Raw genomic sequence first — 22248 nt, 5'->3', positions numbered from 1 at the left:
GTTTGAGCAGTGGGGATGGGGGCACGGAAACCACGTCTGCAGAGGCTGATTTGCTCGAACAGGTGTCCTGGCCCTGGCGCCAAAGCCCTTCCCTTCCCTCGGGTGTAGCACGTGTGGGAAGGGAGTTGCCAGCCAGGACTTCCCCTTCCTACCCCTCTTTCCTCCATGGCCAAGGTGAGTCGGCCAATCTGTCCTCCATCCACGTGCGGAAACAAGCCGGCATGGTTGTCCCCGTGACCCCCGTGACATCCATCATCCAGGTGGGGTCTTCCTAAGAGGTGGGTGTTTGGTCTCCTCCGAAGAACAAGCTAAAACCTCCTAGTTGCTGAAGAATGACCAGAATGGTCCCAATATTGCAGGGTGACAAATATTTTGGGGACCCCCAAGTCCCCATAAGCGGTCAGGGCCCAAGAGGTGCAAAGTCCGACCACAAGTTTTACAACACGGGACACAGACGGTCCCTAGGCCCAGCCTCTGAGGACTGCTGTGAGGTCTGGGGCTGCATCCCTGATGCTGGGTGAAAATGATGTGCCGGGTTACAAGCTCTTCGGCACCTGCCGTGTTGGGAGACCTGGATGTTCTGGAGGCGCCCCGGGACTCTCCGAGGAGGTCCCCACGCGTCAGCGTTATGACAGGCAGGGCCGGCGTCGTGGGCTTGTGACCCCTGCCGTCAACAGGGCCCCGAGCACTTGGGGTGATGCCGGGCTGCCCAAGGCGCCCTGTTTTCGTTTTGAGCCGCAGATTGCAGAGCTGGGCCTGCCCGATGACTGGGCCTCCGTAGGCCAGGGCCTGCAGCAAGGGTCAGAGTGGGGCTTGGGGTCAGGGAGCATTCAGCCCTGGAGAATGCAGGTTAAAGGGAGGGACGGTGACATTTTCAGGCTGGCAACGAATAGGACATCCAGCGTTGACAGGTGGTGATACACCAGGGTTTTCCTGTCGTAGAAGCAACTCAAACTCAGAGAGTGACAGGAAAATCGGGCAGGAGGAGGGGGAGGGAGGCCAGACATTTGAAACCACAACTTTCAAGGCAAGAAGAAGTAAATGAGTTCTCCTGTGACCCACTCTGCTTCTTCAGCACCTGTGACGGGTCCAACACGCGGAGCCAAGCCCCTGGACCCTTTCTTCCCCTCTGAACTTGGCTGTGGTCCGCCGAGGCACGTCCACCTGGCCCACGGCTCTGAGGGGTGAGCTAGCCGCGTCACTTTAGGGGTCACTGATACCACACTGGGTCCCTTAGAGCTGTGTTCTGTTGAGGGAGGGGACCACGGCCCTGACCGCCTCTGTTAGCCGAGGGCATTTGGCCCTAGGAGGTCTCTGAAGGCACACAGGTGAAATTCAAAGGCCGCTAGGACGGAGGGAGAGGAGAACCTGCTGGACCGGCCGCCCGTCTCTCCCCGAAGCAGATGCACCTGAGCGGCAGGTTGCACGGTCCCTTCCGGACACCGCTCTGCATGCCTGTGAGGGCATTTTGCGGATCGTGACTCATCTTATCTGCCTGGAACAGAGGAGGCTCGGGCAGGGCCCCAAGGTCGGCTCCCCTCAGGCCATCCTCACCTGTGTGTCCCCATGCGGAGCACATCTAACGCATACTTGAGACTCAGACCCTTCCCTGAAACCAGGACAAAGGCCTCTCCCTGGGGAACTGAGTCACCCCTGCGCTCCCCTCCCGCTCCCTGGGCTGTGTCTACAGGCAGAGTCTGACAGTCTAGAAGGCTCTCCCGCCTGGGAAAGTCTTTTCTCATTTGACCCTAGGCGCAACCCCATGAGGTGGGAATCAGATGCCGTCACCTATTTTATAGGTGGGAAGACCGAGGCTCCAGAGAGGTTGAGAGACCGGTACTCAGCCCAAGGCTCCCGGGTGGTGGGTTTGAGTCTAGTCCCTTTTTACTTTTTTAACGCCCCGTAAAGTCTCCTGGCGAACATGTGATCCAAGGCCACGACACAAAAGCCTATTTGCTTCTAAAAATAAGGTTGAGGGCTTCCCTGGTGGCGCAGTGGTTAAGAATCCACCTGCCAATGCAGGGGACACGGGTTTGAGCCCTGGTCTGGGAAGATCCCACGTGCCGCGGAGCAACTAGGCCCGTGCGCCACAACTACTGAGCCTGCGCGTCTGGAGCCTGTGCTTTGCAACAAGAGAGGCCGCGATAGTGAGAGGCCCGCGCACCGCCATGAAGAGTGGCCCCCGCTCGCCACAACTAGAGAAAGCCCTCGCGCAGAAACGAAGACCCAACACAGCCAAAAATAAATAAGTAAATTTATAAAAAATAAAAAAAAATAAAAATAAGGTTGACTTGTCCCCTCGTCCCAATAAAGAAATCACACACTTTACAGGTAAGCCAGGGCCGGCCCAGTCTCCCAACCTGCAGCATAAGAACAAGGTGAGTTTTTGTTCACCGTGGAATTGCCTCGAAGTCCTCTCCTCTCCTTCCTTCGTGCCGTGTTGCCTGCCTGCACCCGGCAGGCTGCAGACATTTCCTATGGTTCCACGTTCCTGAGTTGAGCCACATCCTGGATACCGCATCTGTTGTGAAAGACGCTGGCGGTGACAGAAGGCAAGTCTGGCTCGCGGGGCACCGTGGTCCTCTCGCCAGCTGCAGTCTCGTCTCCATCCACGCGGCCACTGGGTCAGACGCTCACGCTGACCCTCTGCAGTGAATGTGGGTCAAGTTCGTGGTCCCCAAATGCCATCGCCACCACACCCTCTGCTGGCCGCACAGGCTCACTTGGGAGGGAACTCGGCTCCTGGGGGTCACATTCGTGAGTATCGCCTGTCAGTATCACCTCAGAACACGCTGGCCACCGCCCACCGGGCAGGTCACATCCAGCCCACCCAGGTGCTGGCCCAGGAGCCCTTGCAGAGCGGCCTGGGCCTTTCACCCGGTCCAGTCTGCTGGCGCTCTAAGGACAGTCGGCAAACATTGCTGAGCACCTAGGATGCGCCACGCCACTGACCCAGCCCTGGGGACACAGGAGTGTCAGTCCCCGCCTGCCCAGGGCGAACATTCTGGTAAGGGGCCACGTGGAAACAGAAAGAGGCTCGAAGAAGAACGTGCTAGATACAGAGCAAATGGGGCCTGGTAGCGACAGGGCCTCGGGAGTCTGCTCTGGGACGTCCTCTTAGCCATCCAGTGAGTTGGGATTGACTGATGAGGATGTAGCCATGGAAAGTGCTGGACCTTTCAAGCAGAAGGGAGAGTGTGTGCAAAGGCCTTGAAAGGCCAGCACCCTTGGTAGGTGCGGCCAAGTGCCAGCAGAGGTGGTTGGAGAAGAGGGCGGCAGGGCGAGGTCACCGGGCTGTAAACGCGCCTCTCAGCTGCCATGCTCTGCGATCTAAGACCATGCTTCCCGCTGCCCGAAGGCCACTGTCCTCAAGGTGCAGGGCTCCTTCTCCTCCACCGGTTCCCACCCAGCCCTCCCCGCCCCTCCCTCCCTCTCAGCCTCCTTTGGCTCCCTCCCTGCTTCCGAGCGTGGGGTTTTCCCATCAATCTGAACAACATATCAGCTGCGGTAAGAGGGGTGGTTTTACCCTGGTGGCCGCTAGTTTCCTTGGAGAGCCGTGGGCATGACCTTTTGTGTTCTATGAGCTCGCTCTGGGAGGATGGATGGAAGGTCAGTTAGAGGCCATTGCGGTCGTGGACAGCAGAGCTGGCGGTGACGGGTTAGGGATTCTGCTGAGAGATGGTGAGCGTGGGCACGTCTGTCTGGGCGGCAGGGCTGGCAGGACCCAGTTATGGACCAGAGGTGAGGAGGAAGGCCCAGCCGGAGGCTGTCTGGCCGGCCTGCCTCTTGACACCTGGAATCATCCCTAGATGTGGAGGTCCGCAGACCTGCGACCCACCTCTGGTTCTGCCGCGTCATCCTGGGACTTGAGCTGTTGGGTCCGTCTCCAAGCCTTAGTCTCTTCTACCAGATGGAGAGGAACCATCCCCTTGCCCAGAGGTGGGCTAAAAGAGGTATCAAGAGAGATGGTGGCAGAGAACTTGGTAACGGCCAGAGAGAGGGAACTCGGCAGGTGTGTCTCTCATTCCTGGAGGGGATTTCCTACTTCGCCGAGGTCCCTCGAGCCCCCCAAACAGTACTCAGCCAATATTTGTTGGATAAACGAGTGGATTTCTGAGACAGACAAAATGGAGATTTCTTGGACAAAAACGGGGCTGGAAGAAGTATATATTTGTGTTTGATTTCACATGTTATGCTTATCTCTCTTTCTGCCACTGAACATTGTGAATCGGGAGCTGCACACCTTGGGAGATGGGAGAGATACAACCGAGAAGGTTAACGTCTCCATACACCCTCAGAATCATGGCAACTCACGGGAAGTGTGTGTGTGTGTGTTTCCTCCTGCAAGTCAGAGATGCCACAGCCCAGGACGCTGATTCTCAATGTATCCAAAGAGATGGCACATTGTTCCCACCCTGGGCTTGGAAGCTGGAGAGGGATGGGGCGCCGTCGGTGTGGAGCACCCGAGGGGGAGAAGGTCTCAGACTCCTCCGTGGACCTAGGCAGCCTGGCTTAGTGAAAAACACTGACTAGTTTTTTAGTTAGTCCCTTTCTTCTTGCAGTTACTTCTTCATCCTCCCCGAACTTTCTTTCACAGTAAGAGAACACACGACGAAGCAGAGTACAAGCAAGTGGAACTCAGTTCATCTGATGACCTGCCCACACCCGGCTGAGTCACTCCTCATGGCCCCTCAGATGTCATTTTCTTGCTAAGACATTTGGAAAAATTTCTACCTCTGAATCACAAGCAAACACTATAATTCACCAGTCTTCTCTAAGTTATGCAAGGAAGTATGATGCACTAAGAAGTGGAAGATCAGGGGCGGATGAAATCAATGAATTCTCCGAGAACTTTGTGTTTCTCCTAATCATTCATTTGCCGAATGCAGGGCTGGGGGAGCCCCATCTGACCACGGGGGTCATCTCCAGGGGAAGTCTGGCAGCAGCCGATGTGGCGTTTCTGGATGACGCTTGGTTTTCCTTATCGTCTTGGTCCTGTTCCCATAATAGACCCGAGTGTCATCCAGGAAGGGGCTTGCTGCCACCCCGTCTTCTTGAGGACTGCTCCTCGCGACGAAGGGCTGGCCGCTGGTTCCTAATCATTTCAGTGTCCTTGGGCGAGTGGGGTCTCCCCCGGTACACAGGGCAGTTTCGCTCCTGCCCTCTGCCCCGCTGAAGCTCTGCTCGGGGTCTCTCACCATCACCTGCCTTTGTCACAGCCCTTCTCAGGGGAGAAGATGATTTTGTCATTCATCACAGATGGCCACTTTTAATCACTTGCTGTGCTTCAGGGCAAGGGGTCACCTTCAGCCTGACAGGAGAGCAGACCTTGGGTCTCCCGAGGGCCCACGTTCACCTGTGTGGCGGGAAGGGGCCACTTCTCGGGGACTGAAAAAGGCACTGTGTCATCACCTCCTCACTGGCTCTCGCTAACCTGGCAGCCAGAGGGGCGCACATTCCCCAGGGAGCAGGTACCTTCATGAATAAGGACAGAGGAGCAGAGACAGGCTGGCGTCAGACCTGCTGCGTGTCCGGCCACTCTGTGCTACCCGGACGTGTTAAATCCAGATGGAGGGCTCTGTGTGCCCACAGCTAGCTTAGGCCAGGTACACAGTAGGTGCTCAGTACCCAGGGTGCTGGTGCGTCTACGCAGTCAGCTGCATCGCCACCTTCCATCCTGTGAAGCTGACTTGGAAAACACTGCCCGCCCAGGGGTGTTGAGAGCTGCTCAGTCCTCAACGCAGGCCTGGGCCTCGGGACCGTCGTCCCGCTTTCCAGCTGAGACGGCTCAGGTCTGGGGAGAGGTGGGCCCTGCTGAGGCGCGGCCTCCCTGCCTGGCATCCGCCCCCTACCCCCAACCCCCGCCCCTGGCAGCATCCCCAGCTTAGCACATGCCGCCCAGGCTGAGTAAACACTGCTGGCCGCGCCGGAATCAAAGCAAACAGGGTTCCTCTTCTTCCCCCCTTTTTGCCAGCTGCCCCATTAACAGAAAAACCTTTTAAGCGCTCATCTGGAAACCTGGCAAACTGAGGTGACCAAGAGAGGTGTGCTCCAGGGTGGAGGCTGGCGTGCCCAGCCCGCCGGACCCTGCTCCTCTGGCATGCAGTGAACACATGGAGATCAAGGGTGTCCCTCAGGCCAGCCCCTGGGCCCCCCCAGCAGTTCTGCCCCCCACCGTGTCCTGCAGTATCCCAAAATAGCTCGTGTGCTGACTCCACGTTCGATCCTGACCTCCTTGTTCTTTGGAACAGTTTACGCTTTCAGCCTGGACCACCTCTTAGGGGACGGAGGAAAGAGCCCTCGGCACCGAGCCCCACCCATTAGGGCACACTCGAGAATAAATACGTTCTTGGCTCTAAAAAAACTCGCCCTTCTGAGCAGGGCTGCTCAAACTCGCCCAGCTGTTGGTCTGCACTCAACAAACATTGACTGAGGCCCTGTTATGTATCAGGCACTTTGGGGACTTAAAGGTGAAATGACACAGCAGCTCCCGTGCTGGTGAGGAGATAAGGCAGGAGTATAAGTAATGAGCAAACACGACCGTATGTGGAAACTGCCACTAAAGCTCTGGGGCCACCAAAAGGGGGGGGTGTCCCTGACCCCCCAGGGTCTGATCTCCTGCTCCAGTCTCGGAGTCTGCTGGGCAGGGGAGGGCGGGCTGGGCAGGTGGGGACACAGAGGGAAGAGGAAGGGGTGAAGGCACCGGGGGGGTGACTTCCTTGGAAACCGAAAGGTTCATTCTGTGTATGTATATGTATATATTTTCTTTAATTGAAGTATAGTTGATTTACAATATTGTGTTAGTTTCAGGTGTGCAGCACTATATATATATATGGTATATATACATATATACTTTTCTTTTTCAGATTCTTTTCCCTTATAGGTTATTATGAAATATTGAGTATGGTTCCCTGTGCTCTACAGGAGGTCCTTGTTGGATATCTATTTTATATATAGTGGTGTCTATCTGTTAACCCTAACCTCCGAATTTATCCCTCCCCTCTGCATATTTTTTAATTTGTGAAAAATACTGCTAAGCACATGCAGATTTCTTCCTCTTGGATTTACCCGGTCTCCTCGTCTCCTCTTTACCTTGGGGAGAGGCCAAGTTTGGACCTGAAGCAGGTGTGGATCATGCGGTCATTCAGCTTTGAGTAGACAGAAATTTCCAAACTAAGAAATGTTGCCAGAGTCCTCACCTTGTTCTAAGTTTGGAAAGATTCACCCATTGTTAACATCTCCCCACGTTTGCTTAACCTCTCTCTCCATGTATCACGTTGTTATTGCTGCCCAGCTGTTTCAGAGAAAGTTGCATGGTGACCTTGAATACCTGGCAATATCTCCTGAAAACAAGGATTTGCATTTGCGTAGCCCCTGGGCTAAGATGGATTTCAGAGATTATAACGTGGCTACACGGTTATTATCCAATCTACACAGTCTGTATTCAAATGTCCACAATTGTCCCAGGCGTGTCCCTTACAGCAACTCCTCCTCTGGTCCAGGACCTGACCCAGAGTCACACGGGGCTCTTAGTCGGCACGTGGCCGGTGAGGTCACCAGACAACGGACAGGAGAGGTCCTGCTGCTGACTCCGCGGGACAAAGTCCTTCTTCCCCACCTGTGGGCTTCCCTCCCAGTGTTCAGCTCAGGTCTTTGCTCTGCGGTTGAACTCCTGGGAGTACTAGAGGCTATCTTCCCCAGAAAGTCCTTTGGCAGTAACTTCTCTGCCCATGTCACTGACCTCACGTCGTGGGCCCCCAGAGGCCTGTAGAAAGGCACGGGGTTTAGGAGTTGACAGTCAGGCTGGGGCGTGCGGGGTGAGAGGTGATGGGCGGGGGGCTGCTGGTGGGCGTGGTTTGCTGGGAGCCCTGGGCTGAGCACCTCCTGTGTGGCCGGCCCTTGCTGGGCGTCAGGGAGGTGTGGCCGGGAGTCCGTTTGGGTCTAGGGGACTTCATCGTCTGGTAAAGGACCCAACGGCAAACAGCGAGCCCCCCGTGACAAGAGCAAAGGGGCAACAAAGCACAGAGCTGGGGCGCGAGGGGGCAGCCGGGCCCTGGTCTGGGCAGAAGGCCCGACAGAGCAGCTGCAGCTCTGCATGAACAGTGGCCTTGGCATGTCAGGGAGGGGCTCGTGAACGCCAGTGTGAACACTGGGCTGGGCGAGAGCAGTCGTGAGCTGAGAACCCGATGGCCCAGCGTCGAGGGAGGTGTCTTCCAGAACCCTCATCATACAGGCTTTCTCAGGACCAGAGTTTGGAGCGGTGCTGGGAAGGAAGCTTGGGGCCAGGTTAGCAAAGGCTTTGATGGCAAGCCGGGGAGTATATTTTATTTATTTATTTTTTAGAAGTTTTTTTTTAAGTTTTAATTTTTTTTTTTTTTACTTTTTTGGCCACACCTCGCGGCATGTGAAATCTTGGTTCCCCCACCAGTGATCAGACCCACATCCCCTGCATTGGAAGCGTGGAGTCATAACCACCGGACCGCCAGGGAAGTCCCAAGCCAGGGAGTTTAGATTCTACGTCTTGACTGCGGTTTCCCAAACTCCCAAGAATCCCATGTCACCCAGACAAATTTGGCCAAGTTCAAAAAGCAAACTTTCTCTTATTATCATTTTACTACTACATATATTAGTCATTTTTTTCTATTAACATCCAAGTATACAACGTAAAAACTGTCCACCCGGGTTCCCCTGACAGTCACCTCAGTGCCACCAGTGGCTTTCAGACGGAGCACGGCTGCAGGCGAGGGAGCCATGGCAGGTTCTTGAGGGAGGGTGGGGAGACGTCTTAGTGGTTGTATGTATGACTGTAGTGAAGCCACTTCATGCTCTGGGATTCGTGGCCTCATCTGTCAAGCGATGCGTTTAGACAACAGGATTTCTAATAATACAACTGGCTTGGATGGGAAAGTTCTCTGGAGGTGGTCCTGGTCACCCCAGTAAGCTAGGAGCCTCACCAACTTGGGGCCCGGAGCCAGCACTGGTGCCCAGAGTCCACCATGGAAGGCCTAGGCCTGGTGCCAGACTTCCACGCACCTTGCACAATGGCAGCCTTTGGTCTTGAACTCTAGGAAATGACCAGGCAATATTCCGCGTTGGGAGAGGAAAAAACTCCCCCTCCACAAGGACGATAGGGGGAGGGCTGGGGTTGGGCCTCTGGGCTGGACACACCCTCGGGTCACACTGGGAGGTAGCCTGGTCAGCTGGTCCCATTGCTGCGATGACCAGAGCTGTGTGGGGCTCACAGCGGTGACGGGCGGCTCTCCCAGAGACTGGGGACCCTGTGAAGATCTTGCCCTTGGGCACAAAGCAAGGATGCGTGAGATCGTACACATTCAGATCGGCCAGTGTGGCAACCAGATCGGAGCCAAGGTAAGGAAAGTTCTATGACTAGTGCTGGCCTTTCCGTGATCCACAGTGCAGCCAACTCAGAAAAACCCCCTAAGTTAGCAGGGAGGACCGGGAGCCCAGCAGATAGAGGCGCTTGCCGGGTATCTGACTTACTAAACGACACCTGTAGTTCAAGAGACCCAGGAAATAGTAAAGGCTTAAAGGGTTAATTTAATTCATGTTAATTTTGTTGACAGTTACATGTGTATAATACACCTGTCAACTATTTTTACTTTGATCACCTTAGCAATGAACTTTTCATATCTAAAACCAGTAAGTTGTCTCAAAACAGTTTTCCAAAGTTTCTTGGGAAAATTTTTACATCGTATCACTAAGATATCTTTCCCTCCCTCCCATGTTTATGTTATAAAGTTAAAAAAGATCAACTACTATTTTATTTCGAATGCAACAGAAAATGAAAGAGGTAAACCTAAAAGTTTTTTGGGTCCAGCAGCAGAAATAATTAAAATATATCCTCTGGAATATAAAAGTTTTTCTCCTTCCCCCTTAAATTTTTCTAAAAAAATACCCGGTACTGTTGGCCAATGCTAAAAAACAGATGCCAGGGCTTCCCTGGTGGCGCAGTGGTTGAGAATCTGCCTGCTAATGCAGGGGACACGGGTTCGAGCCCTGGTCTGGGAAGATCCCACATGCCACGGAGCAGCTGGGCCCGTGAGCCACAACTACTGAGCCTGCGCGTCTGGAGCCTGTGCCCCGCAACGGGAGGGGCCGCGATAGTGAAAGGCCCGCGCACCGCGATGAAGAGCGGTCCCTGCACCGCGATGAAGAGTGGCCCCCGCTTGCCGCAACTAGAGAAAGCCCTCGCACGAACCGAAGACCCAACACAGCCAAAAATAAATAAATAAAAAGAAAAAAAAAAAAAAAAAACAGATGCCAGAGCCCAAGGTCTCCAACCCTAATTTTAAGATGATCAGTTCTACTATATAACAACTGTCTCTTTGCTATTTTGAAATTACTTTTACTAGTACGAATTGCATTAAAAATTTAATTGCATTAAAACTTTAAAAAATTTAAATGTGATAAAATGGTATAAAATTTACCATCGTAACCATGTTTAAGTGTACAGTTCAGTAATGTTAAGTATATTCACACTGTCATGCCTCCAATCTCCAAAATGCTTTTCTTCTTGCAAAACTGAAACTCGGTACCATGAAACACTAACTCCCCATTTCCCCTCCCCCTGTCCCTGGCAGCCGCTATTCTACTTTCTGTCTCTATGAATTTGACAGCTCTTGGTGTCTCATGTAACAGTGTTTGTCCTTCTGTGAGTGGCTTATTTCACTCAGCATCGTGTTCTCAGTGTCCATCCCTGTTGTAGCCTGTGTCAAAACTTCCTTCCTTTTTAAGGCTGAATAATAGTCCATCCTATAGAGAGACTGCCTTCTGTTTATCCAGTCATCTGTCAATGGACACTTGGATTGTTTCCGACTTTTGGCTATTGGAACTAGTGCAGCTATGAAAAAATGAAAGTCTTTTAATACAGGTGTTTAAAACCTGGGGCAAAGAAAATGACTGCTTGCAAAGGAGTTGTCATCCTTCCTTGCCGAGTGATAAGACGTTCAAAACTAAAACACACAGAGAAGTGGGAGGCACGGGCCCCAACTGCTCTGAAGTTGGAAGATAAGATGGAGAAAGGACCCCAGGAGGGAGTGGAGGGTCTAGACAGGGTCTCAGCTCTGAATCCAGATCCCAGCAACTACTTATTATTTGGGGCCATAAGAACTTTAAGACACATTTAATTTGTGGTGTGAGAGAACTTAAATTTCTTTCTTTTCCCACACCCTGAAGAGTGCTGATAATTTACTATAAAGTAATCTTGTTCATAAGACCAAGGCCACATCAGAGCCATCATTTACAAGATGTGGCTGGGAAAACACCCTTGGGGATTTTAACATAAATGAATGTATTTTCATTGCACTTTACTAGGTGCTCCTTCAGGGTAATGAAAAGGGGTTATCTCGGTAACTGTTTCCATTCCATATAAAGAGCTTGGCACCTACCTATATTAATAAATACTGTAATGTGATTGAAAGTGTAGTATGTTTCAGATAGTTACAAGAGAACAGCTATGCATAATTTTGAATTGAGTGCATACCTGATCATCCAAATGCACACAGTTTAAAAGCGTGCATAGGTGTCTTAGTGATGGGCTTTTGGGAAAACTGCATGAAAATAAATCTGCAAAGTGAAATGAGATATGACTGTGAAATCAGATAAGAATTCAGTTTATTTTTACGTAGTGGGATCTATACTTTACTAGCTGCAAGCACCGTAAGGCCAAACTAGAGATACGCTTCTGATGTGAAATTCTAAAAGGACAGCATTAATGTCCACAAGGGTCTGCATTTAATAGGAGCAAAATCCAATTTAATATTTTATGTGTTGACATTTTATTGAAGCAGTTCAGGTTGACATAAAACTCAGTCTTCACTTCATGGTGAGCAGAGGTAAGGAGTACGTTACGCCATGGGGTGGGCAGTTAGGGAAAGGGCCCCCGAGATCATGCTGGGGAGGGAAGCAGGCCCAGGAGCCCTCACTTCCTGTCTTTCTGCTCAATGTGCTGTCGCCGACCTGGCGCTCGTCGGAGTCCCTCTGGACACTGACCTCCCCTCCTTCTGCTTTCAGTTCTGGGAGGTGATTGGCGAGGAGCATGGGATCGACTGGGCTGGAAGCTACCACGGGGAGAGCGCCCTGCAGCTGGAGAGGGTCAGCGTGTACTACAACGAGGCCCATGGTAGGCCCTCACTGTCGGCCCCCGTCACCAGCCCCAGGGACGCGGCAGAGAGAGGAGGTCCCGCGAGACCAGAACGCCAGACGGGGGACGTCCCGAGTGACCGAGGGCAGGACTGCCCACTGGAGGGTCACTGGTCTCTGGTCACTGGAGGGGGGAACACTCTCAACACAAGCAGTTTAGGCCTCGGCCTTCCTTTCTGGGTTTTATTTTATTTAATGAATTAATTTATTTTTTAATTTTTAAAACATTTTATTTCAGCTGTGCTGCGCAGCTTGTGGGATCTTAGTCCCCTGACCAGGGATTGAACGCGTGCCCTCGGTAGTGAGAGCACGGTAGTCCTAACCACTGGATCACTGGGGAATTGTCCCTTTCTGGTTTTTAAATAAAAAGTAGAATCATTTCGAATAGGAACAAAATCCCTGTCATTGGCAAGACAACAAACAAAACGGACAACGATGGAAAAAGTTATTTCTGCAGCATTCTACAGATTTGTGTGAATTTTGTTGCAGTCCAAGATATGATTTCCAGTCTTTCTACCAAAGACACCTTCTAGGAGGGCTTTTTTCTTCTGGACCCGTGTCACAAGGGTCTACTCTGATGCAACATTAACCTTTAGAAAAACAGCAGTTGGCTGACTTCTTCCTATTTTTCCACGCAGGTAAGAAATACGTGCCCCGAGCAGTCTTGGTGGACCTGGAACCTGGAACCATGGACAGCATCCGATCCAGCCGACTGGGGGCCCTCTTCCAACCGGACAGCTTTGTCCACGGTAGGTTTTCCTGGAAGGTTCCAGTGGGAAGAGAGGAGCGCCTCCTTGTGTGTTGCTGCCGACACCCTTCCCCCGACCCCGGCGGGCTAACCGAGTCCCTTGTGCCGCAGGTAACTCTGGGGCCGGCAACAACTGGGCCAAGGGCCACTACACGGAGGGGGCCGAGCTGGTGGAGAGCGCGCTGGACGCGGTGCGCGCCGAGGCCGAGGGCTGCGACTGCCTGCAGGGCTTCCAGCTCGTGCACTCGCTGGGCGGGGGCACGGGCTCGGGGATGGGCACGCTGCTCCTGGGCAAGATCCGCGAGGAGTACCCCGACCGCATCCTCAACTCCTTCAGCGTGATGCCCTCGCCCAAGGTGTCGGACACGGTGGTGGAGCCCTACAACGCCGTGCTGTCCCTCCACCAGCTCCTGCAGAACTCGGACGCCTGCTTCTGCATCGACAACGAGGCCCTCTATGACATCTGCTTCCGCACCCTCCGGCTGGCCACGCCCACCTACGGCGACCTCAACCACCTGGTGTCCCTGACCATGAGCGGCGTCACCACGTCGCTGCGCTTCCCGGGCCAGCTCAACGCCGACCTGCGCAAGCTGGCCGTGAACATGGTGCCCTTCCCGCGCCTGCACTTCTTCATGCCCGGCTTCGCGCCGCTCACGGCCCAGGGCAGCCAGCAGTACCGCGCGCTCTCAGTGGCCGAGCTCACCCAGCAGATGTTCGACGCCCGCAACACCATGGCCGCCTGCGACCCCCGCCGCGGCCGCTACCTGACCGTGGCCTGCATCTTCCGGGGGAGGATGTCCACCAAGGAGGTGGACGCGCAGCTGCTCGCCGTGCAGACCAGAAGCAGCAGCTGCTTCGTGGAGTGGATCCCCAACAACGTCAAGGTGGCCGTGTGCGACATCCCGCCCCGCGGGCTGAGCATGGCGGCCACCTTCATCGGCAACAGCACGGCCATCCAGGAGCTCTTCGGCAGGATTTCCGAGCACTTCTCGGCCATGTTCAAGAGGAAGGCCTTCGTGCACTGGTACACGGGCGAGGGGATGGACATCAATGAATTTGCCGAAGCCGAGAGTAACATCCAGGATTTGGTGTCCGAGTACCAACAGCTTCAAGATGCCGAAGCAGTTCCGGAGGGGAAGGAGGAGGTCGGGGGGGAGGCAGAAACGGAACCAGGAGATAAGGGGGATTAACCACGAGAGAAGCTGTGTGGGGGCAGCCGCGGCGTGGAGTCACGTCCAGTGTTCTCACCTAGGAGGAGTGAGTCCCCGCGGCCGTCCCCGGCCGGTTCCGCACCGCAGCACCGCGAGCCACACGCAGCCACCCAGTATTAGCTTCGACACAGGACTGCGCGGGTGGGGCAGTACTGATGGGCAGTGGGGTCTTCTGCTGGCACCGACTAACCTTGAAGAGCTTCATATTCCCTGCCCACTCTAGTCGCTTCTTTTTAATAGCCAGGTGAATTTATGGTAAAGCGCTCCCTCTGTTTAAAGATCTGGATTGGCTATTTGCTGTATGCCTAGCACCACGCCAGGCATCAGGGCTCCACACGTGGACGCGTGGGGAGCCACTGCAGTTGAGGTTAAATTGTAAACGCTGTAGCTACGCTGGTAAGCGTCCCGGGATTTGTACTTGGCATCCCGGGCTGCTAAGGCTCTTCCTGCAGGTGCTCTCTTAACTTGCTGCCCGCAGCCCACCTGCTCACACCTGCCGGCCTCCAGAAAAGCCAGGTGACTGCTTGGCGTGCGGGAGGTTCGCAGAGGTAAATGGGCTTCAGCGTCCACTAGTAAATTGTGGAGACCGTGTGTATGTTTCAACGTACCAACTGCAAAGGGTAAAAGGGAGGAAAGGAGAGTGGCATTCCTTCCCTCAAATACCCGGGCAAAAAAATAAAAACCAAAAACCAAAAAACGACAAGCAAAACTCGACAACTCCAATCCTCTGATCTTTATGTCTGAAGGGCTAGCTTTTAACATACGTGTATTTACATACTTTTAAGTTTCTTATTAATGTTTGATTCTGGGAATACATTAATCATCATCTTTGGTTTTCCTTGTAAAGGCTATTTCGAAATGCCCATTTCACTTTCATGCGGCGATCACCTCCTGAAAGCTCTCTATAGCTGCTCTGTTCTTTAAAAGGGCACAGGCGCGCTCGGCAACCATTCAAACGGAGGAATTGAGCAGCGGTGGCTGCGCTGTCCTTTGCGGTTACGGAGGACATCGTCTCATCAGGGAACTTCTACAGTTCAAATTAATTTGCAGAAGTTGCCATAAATGTTTGCATGAGGATGCAGCTTTCACCATTACATGATTTTAATCTGCTCACGTTACAACAGGACCAGATACACAAAAGCGTAATCAGATCATCCATAACTTCTTAATTACAGTTTACCTATTCCTGACATACAGCACTACCATCCCTTCCAGCGCCGTAAGGGTTTTAATGGCCTTCTAGAATTACCACGGAGCTGTCCTATTTGATCCACGGGTAGCTGGTGACAGGAGGAAATATTTACTTGCAGGCAACTGGATTTGCTCTGTAACCTGCAGTAAGGAGGTGGCCGGTGAATGGGTGACAGCAGCTCATTCTGAGAAACTTCACTCTTTTCATGTATGTCTCATGAGGAAGTAACTAAAACATGTACCAAGAGAAAATTAAGTCTCGCTGTTGGTATCATGACAAGTCTTCTATTTCCAGAATTACAAAAAAAAAAAAAAAAAAAAAAATTAAATACTTCCTACTTGTGGTTCAAAAAGCACTAAAAACAAAAGTAGATTTAAAAGTAGATTTAAGGAACTGCACCTAAACTACTCCTACTTTGAAGTTCATAACTTCCTTAGATGCTAAAAAGACTTATAACCTGTGATTACATAAGAATTTACACACATGATTCCTCTAGCACTTTTTTTCATTTTCTCAAATCTAAAAAGGTAATTAAATAGATGCAAGAAAGGACAAAGATCTAAATTAAAAAAAAACCCTGCTAATTTATATTACTGTAAAGATTTTTGTTTGCTCAACAGTAATCATTAAAATAAAAAGAAATGCAATTTTAAATGGCTAAATTGCTTTATTTCTGACTAAATAAATTCCTTTTCTTGGAATTCTAACCGTCCAGACTGATTAATGTGAGTAGTTAAAAATATTTTCAGAATGCATCTCACCATCCTACTCTTTCGTATGGTAGAAATAGATTAAAAAAAAAAAAACCAAAAGAACACTAGAAACCAAAAGAAATCTGTCCCCTATGATTTTGAAGAGCCTATTCCTTTAGCTGTACGGTTGCTACAGTGACATTGGTCTCTCGGAGACCAAGACGGTAGAATCCGAATTTTAGAGCTTGTCCGATTCCTTCACTTCACACACAAGAACACTGCTTGAGTGAAGAGACTGAATCCCTCACAAATCACTCAGGTGGTCAGTGAAATACCCACGACAAGATCTGATCAGGGCCCCCTGGTAATCCGGACACAGTGGTCCTGCCAGCTCCCAGCAGGGCATGAGGCAGGGCATCACAGTATCGGTTCAGGATTTTTTAATCACAGAGAAAGAGCCTCAAAGAATCTTTACTGAGCAGTGAATCTGTCCTTTACTCAGTTGACTTTTAATCCTTTCCATACCACAAGCCCTGTCCCTAAGTCTCGTCTCTAATTATCCCATTTGCCTCCCCAATAAATGACTTCTCTCTAATTAACTTGGCTGGAGAGAATTTAGCCCTTTGCCTATCAGTTACTTTACTTGCCTGCTACCAAAAAGGCCCCACGGCCTTGTGATCCATTTATTCCTGTCCCTGTAATGAAAGATGCCTCCTGGTACCTTAACTGTGGGGACCGGAAGCATGACAACTGAGGGGCCTTGACTTCAAAAGAGCAGGACAACAGCCTGAGGCACAGGGGCTCGTAGGCTGCTTCTGTCCAGCCCTGCGGCTCCTCCTCGTGTGCCCCACGCCAAGAACGAGATAAAGCCTGTAGGTCAAGTGTCCAGGGCAGGAAGTCCTCTCCAGAAGCCAACAACAAAGGCATTTTCTTGCACTCATCCTTGGCATGGCGGAGTGGCCGTGATAAATTGTTAGCTTAAGTACCAAGCTGAGAACCTGTCCTGGGGCAGAAGCTGAACGGTGTTTCAACATTTCCTGTCCAAGTGTAACTCTCTTATCTCCACAAGTGGGTAAAAATCAAACAGTTAACTTTGCAACTTTGTAAACTTTGGGGTTTTACCCGCCAACTGCCTTCAAGTTTCAAAGAAAGAGAAAAACACCCCACTGGCAACAATTCTTCAACCCTAAATATTTAATAGGTAAATGAATCACCATGAAAACACCATGCACCTGCTGTAATGATCACGCCCTAGACCTGCAGTCCAGAAGCTTAGATTTTCACGTCAGCTCGGCCATCAACTCGGTAAGCAAGTTCCTGAGTGGCTTTGCCTCACTTCCTATGAGAAGTGCTCCCAGAATATAAAGATTCACTTATAAGACAATGTGAAAAGTTATCTTGTGTTTAGTGAATTTCAACAATAGTACTTCTCGGTAGCTTTGAAGTGAACAGAAAATGAATATTACAATTTAGTATTTCTTCTTCTCATCTATGCTTTCCACAATTATCCGCACTCAGCCTGCAGAGTGGCACCCCCTGGATACGCCTGCCTGCCCAGAAGGACGAGGCCAGCAGACAACCCGCCCCACCCCTGACCCCAACCCACTGCTCTGACATGACGTCTGCAATTCAAAGGTAAGGGGCAAGACAGCCTCAATGACGGCGCCCAATTCTGTCAATTATGTCACGAAGAAGAGAACTTTCTCTTTTGAGACGTTTTCAAAATGTCTCCTGGATCCCTCTGGTCACTAGATATGACATCTGTTCTCCCTTCAACTTTTTTTTCTTTTTTTCAGCTGCGCGTCTTGCAGGATCTTAGTTCGCTGACCAGGGATCGAACCTGTGCCCCGTGCAGTGGAAGCTCGGAGTCCTAACCACTGGACTGCCAGGGAATTCACTGTTCTCCTTTAAAAAGCCCTGGTTCATATGATCATAATCCTGCAGTTGTGTGGTAGTTCCCAAACAGAAAAAGTCCGAGAGAAACCAAAAACCAACAGCAAGAGTGAACTGTACTTTAATTTATTGGCATTGTCCATCTATGAACAAGATAGGTTTTTTTTTTTTTTCCACGAAGGGGGAGCGTTTTCAATCTGCCATAACACGTGCCCACACATCTTCACCATGAACATGCAGCATTTCAAGCTGTAGTCAGGGTCTAGGAGGAAAAGAGAAATAGCACGTTGCCAGTCCTTCATGTTTTCTTAAAAATCCAACACGAATAGGGAAAGTAACTTCCTTATAATGAGCAGTATAATATGACTGCAGATCCAGTTCACTCGGTTGGTGATAAACCCTGGCTCTCAGCTGTAAAATGTGCAGGTTCACATGCACTGCCTTAGCCGAAGAGGCACTTCCCTGCTAAGTAAAACCAAACACTCTCCCCGCAATAAAGAAACACTCTGCCTTTAAAAGACGCTAAATCCCCCATGCTGCGGCGGTGGGGCTGCGTCCCCAGCACGATGGATAGGGAATGGTCACTGCTGTGCTTACCGGAGCTGGACACTCCTTCCTGGCCCAAAGCACATTACAAGGTGGAGGGAGTTCGATGCCGAGTCTGGCTCGGCCATGCTGCAGGCAGAAGCTGGGTGATTTTTCTCAGCTCGTTGTTAAAACAAAATAACCCAACCTAAAACCAGGTCTCATTCCTCAGAATTATGAGATCAGACAGAGAGCCCCAGAAAAAGGGCTCAACACCGCATCTCCAGACTTGTAATAAAATATTTACTAATTCAAAATGAAAATGAAAAGTGCTTAGGAGAGACAGTTCCAATAAGTAAAATCGCTCATAACCACAAGCTGCCAAAGGATTACTATTTATCACATTTCCCTGCAACTGCGGGCCTGAAGCTTTTTTAAAGCTAAACAAGAAAATTAAATCAGAAAAACATCTTTCTGGTAATTTGCCTCGCTTGATCTTCGAAATAATGATGTCAAGAAAGCAGTTTAGAAATCAAATCACTTTAGTAGTTTGGAACACAAAAGTCTGAACTTATCAACTGTACGAAACTGTCTTACTTTGCATTGCCAACATCAGAAGTAAAATGAACCAAACTCTGAAAACATAAATTTAGCAAAACAGTATTCACTGCAAGGTCCTGCCGATTTTATTGCTTGATAAAATAGCAGGACCCTTGCCTGTACTTGTAGCCCTATGTTCGGGAAGTAGTGATTTGTGAGAACATTAGCAGATGTGGGGGAAATAAAAACTCAAAGAACTGTAATTTTTCATGCTCCTGAACTGTTACATAACTCCAATAACAATTATAAAAGTGGGGAGTTTATCCTCCGAATTATTTGATTTTGTGCAGACACATGGAACAGGTTTAATTAAAATAAGATGGCTTTCTACCTAGCACTGCTCAATGAACTGAAAATCAACGTGGCAGTTACTTCTGCTCGTCAGGGCCTCGAAATGACATTCTTTGATGATGCCATGGGGCTTCCACAACCTGTATGCCTGACATTATCATCTCACTAACTAACTTCTAAATGTGCTGATGGACCAAATGTGGACAGAAGGCAGAACTAAAATTATTCTGATTTTTAAAAGCTCTCTAAAAACTTAAGATGCAACTCTTTCTCTAAATCCACCAGCAACTTACAGATTATTCCTTTTTCACTTTCACAATTTTTACGCTGCTGCCAGAAGTCTTCTCGGTGTTTGCTTTGAATTCCGTCTTCAGTGCATCCCTCACTGCTTTTGCACAGATCTGGGAGTATCGGATGTAGCTGGAGGAACATGAGAGACAATATAAAGCTAATTATCAATGATCCAGCCAGACTGGCTGTGTGACTGTGCTTTTGTTTTTCTTCCTATATTTTTCATTTTCGTTGGATTGTACATCATTGTAGAACTGAACTTAAAAAGTACTAATGCAGGGCTTCCCTGGTGGTGCAGTGGTTAAGAATCCGCCTGCCAATGCAGGGGACTTCGGTTTGAGCCCTGGTCCGGGAAGATCCCACATGCCGCGGAGCAATTAAGTCTGTGCGCCGCAACTACTGAGCCTGCGCTCTAGAGCCCACGAGCCACAACTACTGAGGCCCGCGCGCCCCAGAGCCTGCGCTCCACAACAAGAAGCCACCGCAATGAGAAGCCTGTGCGCAGAAACAAAGACCCAACACGGCCAAAAAAATAAACAAATTAATTAACTAATTAAGAAAAATGACTAATGCAAAAGGAATCTATACAAAGAAAAAGAAGAGCAGAAAGAAATGTATCAAAGTCTTAATTGGGGTTAGGTGATTTTTGCTTTTTCTTCTTTGCAGTGTTTTCTCTTTAATACATATTAATTTGAAATAAAAGATGCATATATTAGAGAAAAAAATCCCACAGCACAATAAACAGTCCTAAATGTTAACAGAGGGTATAATATGAGTGGTTTTTTTCCAGTTCTCTATTTAAAATTTTTTCTTCTATTATTCTTACAAGGTAAAGTATACATAATTAAAAGAGAAAAAAAAACCTATTTTGAATTAAAACAGCTCTACTTCTGATTATTTAAAGATTTTCCTGAGAATACTGGATTCTGCTTCTCAGGTCTGCCATTGAAAATACTTCCCAACGAAGGTTTCTAAATTAAACTGAGAAGTCCTTATAGAACATCAGCAATTCTAGCAAAATATCTAACAGCCTGCTTCCTGTTTGGTAGATGGACTCCCATCAACATCTTATTTTCCAAAAGATGTCAGCTCACTTTTTACACTTTTTGAAAACAGGAAGGACAGAGGGGAGGGGGCTGAGACTATTTCCTCATGTTTCAGGGTTGTTTTTTTGGGCCAGAAGTAGGAGTTCCAATTCTTGCTTCCACTCCTACTAATTGGTGAATTTTACGCTGTTCCATCTTTTGGGCTAATTTATTCTGTAAAAACAATAGAACAAAGCAGAAGGATAACAGTATTTGCCCCACTGGTGGTAGGGAGGAGGAAAGATAAAGTGTGGAGAGCAGGACTGCCCCACCTGTCTCGTAGTAGGTGCTTAATACATGGTCCCTCTGACTGGGACCATCATCCTTCCAACGGTACAAAACTCTGCTTGACCTTGGAAATCAGGACACACGTGCGTTACCCACAGGCACACACCCACAGAAGGTCACTACTAGGAGGTGCTACTTAATCTGGTCAAGTAACAAGGTGTGTTAACCTGAGCCAGGTGAGCAGCTCAACTGGGTGCACAGGCAAAGAAACCAGGTGTGACACCTAGATGCATGGTGTCTCCATTTCACCAGAAGCCATGTCCTCCAGTGGGCTCCATAGTTTGGCTTCCCAAGAGCCACCACTCACCTTGTGGCAGAGCTTTTTACACCTTATCAAGGGCTTTCACCCGTTTTACCGATAAGGAAACCTGAGAGCAACAGGAGTTAATTTAAAAAAAAAAAATGGGTGTGCCATTTTAAAAGGCCCCACCTTAATGCTGGAACGGCCAGGTATGGTGACCGTGGTTACCTCCAGAGACCTCTCTCCGCTCCTTCGAGTTCTCAACTTTTATGTGGTTCTGCTACTTCTAGAACGTCAACCGAGTGTAACTCAAAGGACAAAGGCCCCGCGGGCGAGAACGCCATCCTCGGGAAGACACGGCACTTGTCGAGCGCGTTCACGGCGGCGCACAGGTGCTCGGCGGCGCCCCCGGCAGGTGCGGGCAGGTGCTCGGCCCCGGCGCGCCCGCATCCCACGGCCGTGACCCCGGCCTCCCCGTCCGCAGGCCGCCATCTTGGGGCAGCACTCGCCGGGACCACCCCCACCCCCGCCGCGCCCGGCGTGACCTCCGACCCCGGTTCGCCCCGGACCTCCCCGCGCCCCAGCTGTCCGCCCCTCCCGAGGCCCGGCCCTACCTGAGTCCAGCTTGTCGCCAGTACGCCACCATGATGTCGCGAGAGGGGGCGCGTCGGGCCGAATCGCGAAGACCCGTCAAGGTCGGCTCAGCGTGCGAGCCGGCTGCCGGAAGGTCAGGCCTGAGAAGCGGAAGGGGCGGAGCTCCGGACCTGCCAATCCCACCGCCTCTTGCCCCGCCCCGCCCCGCCCCCCCGCACGGCCTCTGCCGTCTCGCCGCAGAATCCCCCGGGCGCCGCGAGCCAATGGGGGCGCGCGGCCCGGGCCGCAGCTGCCAATCCCCGGGCGGGCCGGCCGGCCGCGCGTTCCTATTGGCTCCGCGGGCTTCCGTAGTGGCCCAGGCGGGGCGGCGGGGCGGCGGGGCGGCGGGGCGGCGGGGCGGCGGGGCGGCGGGGCGGCGGGGCGGCGGGGCGGCGG

At 51.0% G+C, this 22248-nt stretch overlaps 2 protein-coding genes across 3 annotated transcripts; one reads left to right on the top strand and one right to left on the bottom strand.

Moving 5' to 3' along the window:
- The first annotated feature begins 8833 nt into the window (after positions 1 to 8833).
- TUBB1 (tubulin beta 1 class VI) lies at positions 8834 to 17676 on the top strand. Of its 2 annotated transcripts, XM_036826803.1 has the most exons (4): positions 8834 to 9369; positions 12034 to 12142; positions 12801 to 12911; positions 13022 to 17676. In XM_036826803.1, the coding sequence occupies exons 1-4, from the start codon at positions 9313 to 9315 to the stop codon at positions 14098 to 14100; spliced, it is 1356 nt and encodes a 451-aa protein (XP_036682698.1). In that variant the 5' UTR covers positions 8834 to 9312; the 3' UTR covers positions 14101 to 17676. The 2 variants fall into 2 exon arrangements, with proteins under 2 accessions (XP_036682698.1, XP_036682697.1); XM_036826802.1 differs by lacking the exon at positions 8834 to 9369 and having other exon boundaries at positions 11798 to 12142.
- A 327-nt stretch (positions 17677 to 18003) lies between these two features.
- ATP5F1E (ATP synthase F1 subunit epsilon) lies at positions 18004 to 22102 on the bottom strand. Its single transcript, XM_036826804.1, has 3 exons — positions 21834 to 22102; positions 19608 to 19734; positions 18004 to 18160 (listed from the first exon to the last, which is right to left on the bottom strand). Exons 1-2 carry the CDS (start codon positions 21863 to 21865, stop codon positions 19611 to 19613), a joined length of 156 nt encoding a protein of 51 aa, XP_036682699.1. The 5' UTR covers positions 21866 to 22102; the 3' UTR covers positions 18004 to 18160; positions 19608 to 19610.
- Positions 22103 to 22248: the final 146 nt, after the last annotated feature.

This window comes from Balaenoptera musculus, chromosome 15 (genome assembly GCF_009873245.2).
Source record: "Balaenoptera musculus isolate JJ_BM4_2016_0621 chromosome 15, mBalMus1.pri.v3, whole genome shotgun sequence".
NCBI lineage: Eukaryota > Metazoa > Chordata > Mammalia > Artiodactyla > Balaenopteridae > Balaenoptera > Balaenoptera musculus.
Note: the sequence above shows the minus strand (reverse complement) of the source record. Positions and strands in the feature narration are given on the sequence as shown.